Source organism: Pinus tabuliformis, chromosome 5_2 (genome assembly GCF_031772625.1).
Source record: "Pinus tabuliformis cultivar Carrire ecotype Pingquan chromosome 5_2, CPIR1, whole genome shotgun sequence".
NCBI classification, from domain to species: Eukaryota; Viridiplantae; Streptophyta; class Pinopsida; order Pinales; family Pinaceae; genus Pinus; species Pinus tabuliformis.
The window spans coordinates 1,040,539,234-1,040,554,836 of NC_142306.1; the positions used below are offsets into that span (position 1 = coordinate 1,040,539,234).

The following is a 15,603-nucleotide window of genomic DNA, read 5'->3' on the forward strand; positions in this document are numbered from 1 at the left end:
TTGATTACAATTTATCCCAATGTGATGTATTTATCCTTTCTAACTAGTGACTTAACTGAAGCTCACTCAAAATAACTTCTTTATGCAAAATGACACTAACTTGACATTTCTAAATGTAGACTAAACTCAAACTAACTTAGAATATTTCTCTAGATTACTCTACATGCTGGAGTAATTACCTATTGCTATCAATCCCTCTTAATGATGATCACTAAACTAAAACATGAATCATTATAAATTAACATGCATATTGGTCAAGTCGTAACTAGGCTTACAACTCCTAAGTTTCCTCTATGAAACTCAAATATATCTTGTGCTAATGGCTTAGTGAATAAATCAGCCAACTGATCACCCAAATTACAAGGCTCTAAATAAACTTCTCCATTGCCCACATGTTCTCTTATAAAATGGTATCTTTTATCTATATGTTTTCTCTTTTGATGAAGCACATTATGCTTTAATAGTGAAATGGTTGACGTGTTGTCATAATATATTACTGTTGATCCTTCTTGTTTCTACTGAAGTCCATCCAAAACTCTACATAACAATATTTCTTAACATGTTATTGATGTCGCTACTACCTATTTTGCTTCTACTGATGAATGTTTCATAATAGGATGCTTCTTAGATGCCCATAATATCACACTTGAACCAAGATGAAACACATAACTAGAATTGATTTTCCTATCATCCAAACTTCATGCAAAGTCATTTTCAGTATATCCAACAAAATCCTTCTTTTTTTTACTTTCACATAATATGCCACAATTTGTAATTCCTGCTATGTATCTCAAAATCCTTTTGCAAACTTTCTAATGTTAGTATTTTGGTGAGTCCATAAATATAGAAATCGAACTAACTCCATGCATACTATCCCTTCTTGTAGCGGTGAGATACATAAGGCTTCCAATCAATCTTGGATTTACAAATGAGCCTTCTTCGTCCTTTCTTAACTTTGTACTTGTCACTATTGGGGTAGCTACATGTTACAACTTTCCATTCTAAATATTTTCATTAGTTAGTTTGCATATATATTATGGAAAATATAAATCCACTTCTATAATTACTCAACTTCTATGCCAAAGCAATATTTCATAAATATCTCTTCTTGTAGTTGTGAGATACATAAGGCTTCCAACAAGTCTTGGATTTACAAATGAGCCTTCTTCATCCTTTCTTAACTTTGTACTTGTCACTATTGGGGTAGCTACATGTTACAACTTTCCATTCTAAATATTTTCATTAATTCGTTTGCATATATATTTTGGAAAATATAAATCCACTTCTATAATTGCTCAACTTCTATGCCAAAACAATATTTCATAAGACCAAGATCTACCATTTAAAATTATTTCTTCGTTGCTACGATAAACTGATCTTGTGCAAGAACACCAATATAAATCATCTCATCTACATACAAACATACAGTCAAAATTTAACCATAATCATTTATCTTTGTGTACAAGGTTGGTTCAATGTTGCTTCTTCTAAATAAATTCTTAATCATCTAACCATCAATTCCACTATACCAAGCTCTTGGAGCTTGTTTGAGTCCATAAAGCACTTTCTTAAATCTGTAAACTTTATCTTCATGACCTTTAACTTCATAACTTGGAGGTTTCTGCACATAGATTTCCTCTTAAACAAGGCTAATTTCACATCCATATGATACACTTTCCACTTATTCTAAGTTGTTATTGCCGACATTTCTCTTACCGTATCCAACCTGGCTATCGGAGCAGAAGTTTCTCCAAATTATATTCTTGGTTGTTGCAAGAACCCTGTTGCTATATGCCTTTCTTTAAATATGTTAATATCTTATTTTTAATTCAAATTTGTCTTGCAAACCCATTTCACACTAATGAGATTTTTATCTTTAGGTAACTCAACCAAATCCCAAGTATCATTTTTTTTCTATAGATTATATTTCTTCATCCATAGATTTCACCCAATTCTCGTCTTTGATAGCTTATTCAAATGATGAAGGTTGAAATGACAATAATGAAGAATTGGAATTGGCATATAAATCATCATAAATATATTTCAAACTTCTCATTTTCCTCTTACCATTACTTGTTTCATTACCTAGTAGTATTTCGACATGGTCATCTACTTGAAGATCCATGTTGTTCAAAATATCGTGGAGTCCTTGCTGGCATGACTCTATTTGGTGTCTTCTCCTATGATCCTTTCTTCTCATTTTCAACTACATATTCTACTTGTATGAGAAGTACTCTTCCACCAGTAGCTTTGTATACACTCCCATTCCATGACTCTTGTTCCTTTAACTCTACATCTTTGTTGATTATAGTCCTTTTGGTGACAGGGTTATATAATTTATATGCTTTTGAATGCTCACTGTACCCATTAAATATACAATTTTCACTTTTATCATCTAAATTGCATCTTAGCTCTTTAGGTACATGCACATATGCTTTGCATCCAAACACTCTAAAATGAGATACACTACAAGGTACACCCAACCATGCTTCTTGAAAACTTTATTCATCATTATTTTTGTAGGAGATTTGTTTATCACATATACAACGCACATAATTGCTTCTTCCTAGTACTCATTTGAATTTTTTTTTCATTTCAGCATGCTCCTTACCGTGCTCATAATCATTAAGTTCTTTATCTCTGCTACACCATTTTCCTACGATGTATATCTGGTTGTAAATTGTCTCCTAATTCCATGGTGTTTGTAGTAAGCATGGAAAGCCTTTGAATCATATTCTCCACCATGATCTGATCTCAATACTTTGATTTGGTGATCACTCTTCTTCTCTACTAGGGCTTTGAATTCTTTGAATTTTTCAGAAGTCTCAAACTTTTACTTCAAAAATAAATCCACATCTTTCTGTTGAAATCATCAATAAATGTGAGGAAGTAATGACTTTGAGCAATCGATTGTATCTTCATGGTTCCACATATGTATGTATGAACCAACTCTAGTGGTTTCTTTTCTCTGTATGCAACTCATTTCGAAAAAATTTCATGGTGTTGTTTTCCCAAGATACAACACTCACATGTACTAGAGGGTTCTTGGATGGGAGGTAATCCTCTGACCATCCCTTTTCACTGCAACAATCCTAAACCATAAAAATGAAAATGTCCAAACCAATAGTGCCATAACCAATAATAATTAACACATGCAACCTTAAAATAATTGACTTGATTTCTGCAATTCATGATTAGAGGGAACAATATATTCTTCATCATCTACACCTTCGCTATCAGCTCCTTGCTTGGAGGCTTATCATATATAATATAGTATTGTCCCTCAAAAATAACTTTATATCCTTTTTGCATTAATTGTCCAACACTTATCATATTATGTTTTAGACCAGGAAGATAGTATATCTCTGAAATTTTCTTCAACTCCCCTCACTTGGTCAAAATGTTGACCACTCCTTTTCCATCTACATCCATGATCTTATCAGTCCCCAATTTTACCTCTATCTTAAATGATTCATCTAGGTGTGCAACCACATTCTTGTTTCCAGTCATGTGGTTATTGCAACCACTATCTAATAACCACACATTATCAGAGAGTTCATACATGGTATGACAAACTAAGAACATGGAGCCACTACTTTCTATAGTTACATTTTCTCTCTACTTTCCTTGATCAACTATCCTCTTCCTATAATCACGTGCATAGTGACCAAATTTACTGTAATAATAACATCTCACCTTTGATTTGTTGACTCTTCTATTATTGTTTGAGCTCCTATTGTTTCTTCCATTATCGTGTTCTTTCTCTTCTTTTCCATCTCTCTAACCACCATTTCTTCTGCCTCAACCTTTGTATCTTGAGGTAGAAACATGGATTTTAAAATGTATTTCTATGGAGGACTCGTTATTTCTATCTATACTAGCACCTCATGGGATAAAAGTGATCCCATCAATTCATCAATTGACAATGTTGCCAAACTGATGGCTTCTTCAATAGTTGCTACTAGAACATCAAATTTAATAGACAAAGATCTGAGGACATTTTCAACCACTATTTGATATTTAATGTCATCACTATAATTTTCTAACTAATTTACAATGGTTAGAACCTGATTCATGAATGAATCAATACTATATTTCTTTCATTTGCAGACTTTCAAATTCTCTCCTAATATTCTACAACTGAACAATTTTGACTTTGGTCATACCTTAATAGTTCATTGCCAAAATCTCCCACACTGTCTTTACCAAATATGTGGTCATAATTTTCTGGAATACTGCTTTGTCCACTACTTGTTAGATAAGTTGCAATGATTGTGTATTCTTCTTCACCTACATCCAAGACCACGTGGGATTCACTACATATTATGTGATTTCCATGGAGGAATTGATTATATCTATCATACTATTGTTAATAGGTACTCCATTTTATAGACACAAAGTTTAAAATGAGAATCCATATAATCACATGATGTAGGTAATTGTTGCAACACTTCGTAAATGGACAATTATCGTACGATCATATCCCATAAAACTTCAGGAGGTGGACCCCACATAATATATTGCTAAAGGTATATTCCCATTTCCCATACTCTAATTTTGAAGTGAGTTTAACCATGAGTAATTTGGTTTTTCAGTTTGATCATTTTGGTACGATTGTAGTGGTGGAAAAGCACTTCAAAAATATATTCCTACTTGTCATAAGTGTGATGCTTTCTAAGTAAAGAAGTTTATTCCTATTTCTTAGGAGTTGTTTATAACTAGATGTTTCCTAGATTGGTATGTGGTTGAGATATTCCCTCAACCAAGTGATTGCGTCTCCAATATAATTTGTCTATATTGAGACAACACTAATGTATTTATATGTAACAATATTTGATTAATATATGTGATCAATAATTTAAGTAAAGCCTAGTGGAAATTGTTGAAATGAATAATCTTTAAAAGTTTTCTTGTCTCTAGTAACTTCCTCTAGTTTTTTTAGAGTTAAACTAATGCAGCTTATAAATTAAATGATTGGTGTCATAAATAGCAATCCATAATAGGAATCACAACACTTACTCCATAATACATGTTAAAATTTAAAAAATCACAGAACTAGCTAAATTATAACCTTATTATTATTTTATTATTATTATTATTATAATAGTAAGTTTGGTGGGACTACATCTTCATCATGTCCAATGTATCACCTCGATTGAGGCGGGGAATTGAACCAATGACTTCACATCAATGAGTTCCTTAATAGAGCACCCGATCATTGTCTATCCAAGACCCCATGGACATTATTATTACTAGCATTTGCACCAGATGTTGCAAAGGAAACGTCGTAAGGCATAAATGTAAATGGTCATTGAAAATAAGAATTAATAAAGAAAATTGCATGCAAAGGTGGAAGATAAAGCTAAATGATTTACATTATCTGACCTTTATAGATAGTATAATGCTTGTAACAAAGATTGGCTCTTGATCTTCTAAGATGTTTTTTAAGTTTCAATAAAAAATTACAAATAGTAGATTATAACGGATGAGGTAAATAAAGAAAAATAACATCATGAAAATATGATGGTTGTATTTCCACATTTAAAATTTCATCACAACTTTATAAATGATGCTTTATACATAGATTAGACACTTTCATCTATATCCCATGAGTTAACTGTGAGCATTCTGTATATGGTGAGTTCTAGGAAGAGTAGTCCATTAAAATTGACCAATATAGACCAATCAATACTCAAAATACATAATACTCATAAGAAAAACATATATTCCTCTATTATGTATATTTATTTACTATGTGGTTTTGAGTGTTGTTGTTGGAAAATATAATCATTAAATTAAAAGATATATTCGTCTATTATGTATATTGAGAAAGGTATCTAGGTTCCCAATGGCCTCCATTTTCACCTCGCTCCAAATCCACGATCCTTTTGTACCCTCACTAATCAGACCTGTAAAATCTTCCATCTGTCACACAGGAAATGCATTGCCTCATTGATTTGCAAGTTTCTGGCGTGCACTGTTTATATCAGGGTCCCGCTGAAAGGATATAATTTTTATTTAAGGAAATGATACCAAACCTTGGTTAAGTATTTACTATTTACATTATTGTAAAGAGCTTGACAATGTGGAAGGTCATTGAACTGCCATTCCCTTGAGATTCAAAGAATGGTTTTGCAACCCTCGTGCACATGTCATGTGTTAGTCTATATTACGATGTGTGTTGTTACTGTTGATTTTATGTTTAGTGGCAGAAATCACAAATATCAATACACCAAGTGAAACACAATTGTTTCAATGAAAATATTCTTAAGTAAACCAATGATAATATATTGTAAAGAAGAGTACATTAGACTATAATAAGTTGAACATATTTCAGATTAAATGATAACTAATGTAAAGTTCAACATACTCAAGTTGACATTCGGAGAACATTTAATTTTTTAACCAACCCAAAGGGGGCTTGACAAAAATAACTTTGAGCCCTTTAGAATTTTTACACCAAGATTGAGCTTCATTATTTCCATAGCTCAAATTGACATTGAAATAAAATTACAAGATAACTAATAAATCAACCATTATATTAATGTTGGCATTTAGCATAGGCATTCACCCTTCAACAAACCAAAGGTGGCTTAACAAAATTAACTTTAAGTCCCTTGGAATTTTTACAAAGAGACTGAGCTTGTTTATTTCCATTTCTCAAATTCACATTCTCCAATTTGATAGCTTCACAGGGAAAACTTTTACTGCAACTTAAATTAATGGCCTTCGGTGTTATTGAGGTTCCCCTTATGTTTTTGTATGAGACATCAGTGATCTTGACATTCATATTAGATTCCTACACAACCAAAGCCAATATTTACAACAAAGTAAGTTATAAAACTAAAGCCAATCTTAACAGTGAAACCAAAACTGGAAAATAAGCTGCAGAACTTCTGTGGTCATATGATACTTCAATCTTCAAGTGCCATACATAAAAAAATATAACAATAAAATAAAATAAAGGGAAAGTGTTTAGATAGAAGGAGAATGATGATCACTTGGGCAGTACAACGTGGGCAATAGTATTGGTCAATGATGATTGGATTCCTTACATTGTTCATATGTGTGTTCTCAAATTTTAAGCCCTTAGCAAAGCCATTTCCTCCTTGCAATGTTTTGATTCTAACACCATTGTCAGTTCCAATGAAAGAAACTCCTTTTACAGTGACAGTGGTGACTCCATTAAGAGAAAGATATATGCATAGGCTTCCCACACTATATAATAATAACAAAAATCTATTGTCAATGTACTACATTGAATGGCCATATCCTTTGTCTATTTAAAATTTTGATGAAACTATTTCACCTGATTCCATGGCCTTGTCCACAAGTAACCTCTTCAATGTTAAGATTGGAAGTTCCTTCCAAAATACCAATACAATCATCTCCTGCACAACCAAAGTTAAAACTATTATCTTTAATACAATAGTTCTCCTTTCTCCAACAATTTTAGAATGTTGTTGGAAAATATAATCCACCTGTTCCTATGTTGAGATTTTGAAGATGGACATTGGAAGAAGATATGTGAATTCCATCGGTATTGGGGCTATCCTCTAGGGCCTTGATAGTCAATCGCTCAGCCCGGACATTCTTACTTGCATCAATGGAGATATGGAACTTCTTGTTGTTGATGGAAGTAATATCTTTCAGCACTATATTGGTAGTGCCCAAGAATCGTAAAGACTGCCCATTATCATTTCAAAATGTCAAGATTGCCCATTATCATTTCACAATGTCAAGATTTCCCATTATCATTTCACAATGTCAAGATCATATAGGTAAACTCTTAATTGTTCAACAATTATATTAAATAAAAAAAATTGTAGTTTTGGAAATATTTCAGAATTTGATAGATAGAAGCTAAGTCAAATAAAATTAAACAAAATCAAATATTTCAAAATATTTCCAAAAATTTCAATCCAAATAAAATTAAACAAAATAAACATCCCAAAATATTCCCAAAATCTACAATCCACCTAAGTTCAAAACCAATCAAATAGATAGAAGCAATATCGCAGGCCCAAGTTTGCATTGCACACCAAACAATGCATTTCAGTCAATATAAGTATGAATATGTGTAAGTAGATGCTACCCAAATCACTAAAAAAGCAACAGATGACTGATGGTACAACTGATAACTTTATTCATACTTGCTTATTTTTTTTATAGTTCCACCAGGAGCTTCCTTGTCCATCCAAACATCCCCCACCATTCACTGTGAGACCATCAACCTTAGTGAACTACAACCAATATTTATTTTGAATTTGTTTAGTGCTGGCTGGTGCAATGAGGTCACTAGTTATCTGCCAAAACACATCTCAATTATCAAAAGAATGAAATATGTAAATCTTGAAGTGCCCACAATATGAAAGTGCTGGGAGGAGGGGACCCTTCTACGAATGAATTCAAATATGAAGAAATAGGGGAGGGCAGATTTGTGGTTTTGAAGGTGGAGAGAATCTCACGATGGAGGATGTGCTGAATACAACAAGCCAACCAGCTTTGGCACTGTCTACAAAGCCAATCTTAGCAAAGGAGGAATTATTTCTTTGAGCCTTCTTAGGGAAGGGATTGAAAAGGACTGAAACAGAGTTGAAGGGACTTGCAAGGATAGAAAATAAATCCTGTCTGTAATTAAGGATTTGGGTCACCTTTAACATGAAAATATAGTCCCTCTTAGAGCAGTTTATGAAGGAATAAGAGAGAAGCTTCTTGTATATGATTATCAGAAGAAAAGAAACTTGGCTAGTAGTAATATAGATGATGTAAGAAAGCCCATCAAATAAGTAATCTTAGGTAACAAATGCTCCTATCCTTGATGAAATTCCCATATCTATGGCATAGTCATCTTTTCAAGAAGCCCTAAATTCAAACAACATGATTGAAAACCACAACAACAACCTCTCCATTTGTTCTAACTCCAACACTTTCCCAAAGAGTGATTTCATTCAAAGTTTTCACTGCAATCTTCAAGTGCCATACAATAAAAAAATCTAGCAATAAAATAAATTAAAGGGAAAATGTTTAGATAGGAGGAGAATGATGATCACCTGGGTAGTACAACCTGTGCAATAGTATTGGTCAATGATGATTGGATTCCTTACATTGTCTGGATGAAGGTAGGTTGCTACTTGTCGGATATGCTGCAACCACAACTTTATTACTTATATTTGTTGAAGTAACAACTGCTTCCAGATACTTCCATGTCATTTCACACCTTTATTTTTCTCCTTTTTCCTTTGCTTCCTCTTCATGAAACTCACTCTAGCAGTCCTGAAAACATTTTCTATCCATTTCCATAAAAAAAATTTCTTATGGACAACCTGATTTCAATGCTTCTTTGTATTCCTTTCCAAAGAGGGAAAAATAAGTGGCGAAATGACATATTTGTGTTGGCCAAGCAAACTTATAGCTATCAAATCAAAAAATCAAACATATAATGTGATCGTTGTTCCACAAAAATAATCCCTCTCAGCCACCTGACAGTGGGAACTATTGAGGCAACATTCAATTGGCCGAAACAGGGGAACCATGTACCTTTGAAATTAAGCTGCATGGGTAGCTTCCAGAACTTCTTTGAACTCTCCTACCTAATTGTTTGTGACTAAGCTAGTACTCGACTAATGCATCATGATTTTGTTTCTGAAGACCTTGGAATCCAACGACCACCCCGTGATTAAGAAAAGACAAGGATCTGTTGTCGTTCCCTCCTTAACAACATCCACAAGCCTGCACTGACTACAACAACAGAGAGAAATTGATATATCAAATAGATATCAACTTGTGCAAAGGAAACCAAAAACCAAAATTAAAATTAGAAAGCTAAAATCAAAACTATGCACCCATAGGTTTCCAATCTTAAATAAAAAATGAGCCCAAATTGAAAAAAAAACAGAGGGGAATGAGTGGTGTACCAACGATCACTATCATAGAGGTTTGTCTCTATATTCCTACAATCCACCATCAAATAATGTCCACTAATAAAGAAAGAATCCTCTGTGATAGTAAACAACGATGCCTAAGCCACATCCAGAGTGTTTAAAGAACAGTCTGAGGGAGGTGAAAACTCCAACAATTTTCTCCCAAATCCAAGGATATTGGTTCACACCCACGCATATGAATGGCCTGGGTTGTGGTGGAAGAAATCCACTACCCTTGTCCATTGTGGTTGCCACATGCTCTTCATTCCTCACATTGCAATGGATGAACTCAAATGTATTTCCCAGGTCTGTGATTTTCACATCTGCTCTCAGGTGTTGGGCACCATGTTCTGCAAAGAGATGACTTGTTGTCTCTCCAATGCCAATGTTTGCAGCAATGATGACTGCCATCTTGCCTTCAAGCTTGATCATATTTAGCTACATATAAACCATGGATTACTACAGTAGCAATACCCAACTAAGTTATCTAAAATCTCAAATCATGTGAATCCAAAAGCTTCCATAACTAGAATTAAAACTAAATTTGCTTTATGTGTGGGGAGACTGAAATCAAAACAAGATTCAACTTGATATACACCCAAAAAGATGCAATGTTGAAAAAGAAATTAAGCCTAGTTTAAGATGAAATCAAAACAGTGCTTCAAAGGGGTGACCTGTAGTATCTCCAATGCCAATTATTGCAGCAATGATGATTTCCATCTTGCTCAAATTCACATTCTCCAATTTGATAGCTTCACAGGGAAAACTTTTACTGCAACTTAAATTAATGGCCTCCGGTGTTATTGAGGTTCCCCTTATGTTTTTGTATGAGACATCAGTGATCTTGACATTCATATTATATTCCTGCACAACCAAAGCAAATAATTACAACAAAGTAAGTTATAAAACTAAATCTAGCCTTAACAGTGAAACCAAAGCTGGAAAATAAGCTATAGAAATTCTATGGTGATATGATTTAAATGCTTCTTTGTATTCCTTTCCAAAGAGGAAAAAATAAGTGGCGAAATGACATATTTGTGTTGGCCAAGAAAACTTACAACTATCAAATCAGAAAATCAAACATATAATGTGATCATCGTTCCACAAAAATAATCCCTCTCAGCCACCTGGCAGTGGGAACTATTGAGGCAACGTTCAATTGGCCGAAACAGGGGAACCATGTACCTTTGAAATTAAGTTGCATGGGCAGCTTCCATAACTTCTTTGAACTCTCCTACCTAATTGTTTGCGACTAAGAATGTAAACCCATTTCTCTTTTTGGAACTCCAAATTATCATGGATAAAGAATATGCACCAGACCATCAGCAAATGGAAAGCTAAATCATCTCAACCCAGATTTACTTCTCGGCCAGTCCCTTCAGGACAATGAAGAAGTGGTTCTGGGTGAAAAGATTTAACAAATTTAAGAATTTTTGAAAAAGAAACTCACACAATCAACCCATTCAGAACCTTGGTAGTCGATATAGTGTTGAAAATCTATGGTAAATGTAACATATAGGAATCCAGTAAATAACGCCAAAAACTAAGGGAGGTCTCGTAAAGAGGAGCAAATGGTAAGATTCAAATATAAACCAAAAAATGACATTACCCAAACTCGCCTATAAATTGTATGGTGCAACCAGTTCGTAACCTCTATAAATACGATTAATATTACTTAGGAACATTTTGAAACAGTTCAAAATAAAACATAACTTGGTACCCGAGTTAACAAATTTAAGAATTTTTGAAAAATAAACTCACACAATCAACCCATTCAGAACCTTAGTAGTCAATACAGTGTTGAAAATCTTTGGTAAATGTAACCTACAGGAATCCAGTAAATAACCCCAACAACTAAGAGAGGTCTCGTAAAGAGCAGCAAATTGTAAGATTCAAATATAAACCAAAAAATGACATTTCCCAAACTTTCCAGTAAATTGTATGGTGCAATCAATTTGTTACCTCTGTAAATACGATTAATATTACTTAGGAACATTTTGAAACAGTTCAAAAGAAAACAGAACTTGGTACCTGATTCTCAGGCTGACGTTGTGGAAAAATAAAATTAACAGCTGAATTCGCTAATTAATTGGGCGATCAGTCCTATCTAAAGAAGGGTTCTTCAACCCATATAACAATTACAAAGAAAATATTTTTAAACAGTAATTTCTATGGATCCAAAGACTAACCCATAAGGGTAGCTAGTCTAGTGTTGGAGGCAAGTCGTTCCCAACACAGATACTCATACCATTTTGAACTTCGTTCTTAATCGCACCTGATTCATGGGTATCTCTCTGCTACCATGCGTGCCACAACTAGAAGTGCCCTTGGCAATGCCCGTTGAACATGGAAATAACCCTACAACTAGACACAGGGAAGGGCTTAGCAATAGAAAACTTATGTATATATTCGAAGGTAACCAGAGGACCTTTTTGTGAATAGTAAATGGTTAAGAACACATTACCTATACCGAAGGATTCAAGTGCCTTCCTCGGTGCTAGAAGCCCTTGAATTGTAGAACAACCCAAGGACCTGTAGGCAGGACAAGAAATAGAGAATTAGCCAAATTAAAGAAAACAAAAAAAGAATGTTCAGATACCTAATGTGTAAATTGCTAAAATACTCCTAACCCATCATCGAAAATTAGGCTTACTCGCACCGTGTGAAACTAGATTCTGGATGGTATTCGGGTAGCAGTTCATAGTAGCAGTGGATAGGCAAGACGGAGAGACCGGTTCATTGCAATGTCGTGGCCAAGAGGCGAGAACTAGCCACCCAGGAGGCAACCCTAGCTGAGTTAGGGTTTTGCAGTTAGATGCACCCAGCGGAGCCACCGAACCGAGTTGAAAGAATTGCAAATGGGACTATGGTTATAATAGTGAAAATCAAGATTTAGTTGACTTGACAGTTAGTAGCATCTAGTGGTGGAAAAACATTTAATCATCTAACAATGGATCTAATGGTCAGGATTATGACAAAAAGGTAGTTGGGGGAGTTGATTTCAGAGGGGAATGTCGCACGACATAATTATTATTATTATTTATAAAAGTTTTTAATATATAAGTTAAACATATATATTTGAAAAAACATGGAACAAGATTTGCTCTAGCATTATCTTGGGCATCCTTAATTTGTAAATAGACATTGTTAAAATACCATGGGCCAACACCATGGGTTATCAATACCACATTGTCAAAAAACTATAACTCATTTCATATGACACTTGTTTATATGACATTTTTCTAACTAATCAATTTAATTAAGAGAGGAAAATGGCATAACTCTTTGGGGATAAATATCAACCTTTGATTTTTGTATACTACTAAGAATATTCTAGAATATTCCATAGAAATTAAATCCCTACCATCCACCTAATAATTATTGATAATTAAATTAAAATTTTGGAAGCCCAATTCCAAAATAGACATACCTATTGACATAAAAGCATTACAGGCCCACCCAACTTTATTGTTTGGAACTTAAATAGTATTAGTGTGACTTTAATCTTATATATATATATATATATATATATATATATATATATATATATATATATATATATATATAGAGAGAGAGAGAGAGAGAGAGAGAGAGAGAGAGAGAGAGAGAGATGAAATGGTTATATATTAATTTCAAGTTGTTTCAAGGACAAAGCCTTTTACATATGCAACTGGATCTTCATCAATTGAGATAAAAATGTCCAAAAATGACTTGATTTCTTACTACATTGTCTCCATATGAAAACTTTAAGCTAATATTGCCTATAAACCTTCCAAAAGACTCATAAAACTGATGCATATTTGCAATAGATTGTTTAAAACAAGAAGAAAACAAGCTTGCATTGGTCGAACCAGGTTCATGATTAATTTCTATATTATCCTTGTCACACTGCCTTAGTAGTGCTGGTGCAGGAACCTAGATCTCTTCATCACCTCAACATCCCTCTTCCAAGCCAACTATTGTTACACCATTCCCACTCAAGGATTCCCACAGGGGTTTCATTCAATGATACTTTGACATATCACATGCATTCATGTCATATAAAACAATAACCTTAATTTTACTACATATTGGAAAATATCTCTAAAAATAATATCATTCAACCTCCTACCATTACAAACAATACACCTTTCCAATTTAAAAAAACTCTACTTTCACTAGATATTGTAGGTATCCATTTTTCATTAACATTTTTTGTACCTCTTTATATTGTTCATTAACTTTAAGCTTCACTTTTTCATTAAATTTTAAGCTTAAATTAAAAAAATAAAAATAAAAAATAAATTATAAAATTGATATACAGTAAATAAATATACACTTTATAAATAATTTATATATTAAATAATTATATAAAATAATAAGATTTATAATTTTATTATATTTAAAAAATAAAATATATATATAAGCCCCAAGGGTTAGCTCAATTGGTCAAAATCAGTGCCTTGCCATCGGAGGTCACAGGGTCCATTCTCCCCGAAGCCCTTGGGGTTAGGCCTTGCTAGTGGGCCGTGGGGCTAGATTCCCTTCGGGGTCGATCAACCCAGATTTTTCCGTGGACGTAGCACCACCCATTGACCAGGGTGTCCGTGAACCACAGCAAAAAAAAACAACATATATATATATATATATATATATATATATATATATATATATATATATATATATATATATATGTATATATATATATGTATATATATGTATATATATATATATGTATATATATATATATATATATATATGTATATATATATATATATATATATATATATATATATATATATATATATTAAAAAGTGATGGTGAATTTTAACTTCTTTAATTATATATGATATGCAAAAATTACCCACAAATTTTTCATTATTCTATTTTCATATTTTATATTTCAGATTCAAGTGAATTCATTCTTAATTACTTTAATGGGTGTGATCTATATTGGCATTAGAGTTGGAGAAGTTTGATTTTTAATTAAATAAATGACTAAGGTTTGCTCTGGTGGGAATATTCTTCGTCTTATACATCATATCAAAGATTTACAAATAATTTTTCAATTTCAATACATTTTTTAGTTTCAATATGAAATTTCTACTTGATACAAGTACCCAATTCTAAAATATGATTAGAAATATTATGAAACACTCCACTATCCCCTTCCTTCATTTCATTTCATTCCACTCTCTCCATCCATATTTAATTTCACATCAGTGAAATCCATTAATTTCATTCCAATATGTCCATCCCTCCCTTTCATTCCATGTTCGCCCATTTCATTGTTTCATTACAAGCCTCGAAAAGATATTATACAACACTAATAGGAAACGAATGATAATCTACAAATACAGACCTAATAGTGAGTGTTGAACACTATACATAATACTTCAGAGTGTGTCTCTTTTATTTATTTGTAAACTTCTCAATCCTTGAAGGGGTTTGACAAGGGGTGGAAGAAAGCCCATTTACTATAACAAATACATTAATGCCATATCTTGAAATCATTTTGTTGTGATATTGGCTCTTTCATTGGTTTTTAATTTCTTTTAGCGCTTTGGTTTGATCTTGCGCCATGAGAATCAAGATGGGTTAAAACCATCTACCTTCTTTTTTCCCATTTGCAGGGAATATTTTTGCCAAGAAGTAGCACCATTTACCTGCATATTTTCAACCAATACCTTTCAATAAACCT

The 15,603-nt window shown here is 33.1% G+C and overlaps 1 protein-coding gene across 1 annotated transcript; it reads right to left on the reverse strand.

Annotated features, from left to right (window-relative positions):
- Positions 1–1,348: 1,348 nt before the first annotated feature.
- On the reverse strand, positions 1,349–10,334 carry LOC149162789 (putative polygalacturonase At2g43860). The gene is made up of 7 exons (XM_089435283.1): positions 10,116–10,334; positions 7,482–7,686; positions 7,310–7,391; positions 7,056–7,218; positions 6,584–6,799; positions 1,513–1,621; positions 1,349–1,410 (listed from the first exon to the last, which is right to left on the reverse strand). The coding sequence occupies exons 1-7, from the start codon at positions 10,332–10,334 to the stop codon at positions 1,349–1,351; spliced, it is 1,056 nt and encodes a 351-aa protein (XP_089291409.1).
- Between the last annotated feature and the right edge of the window lie 5,269 nt (positions 10,335–15,603).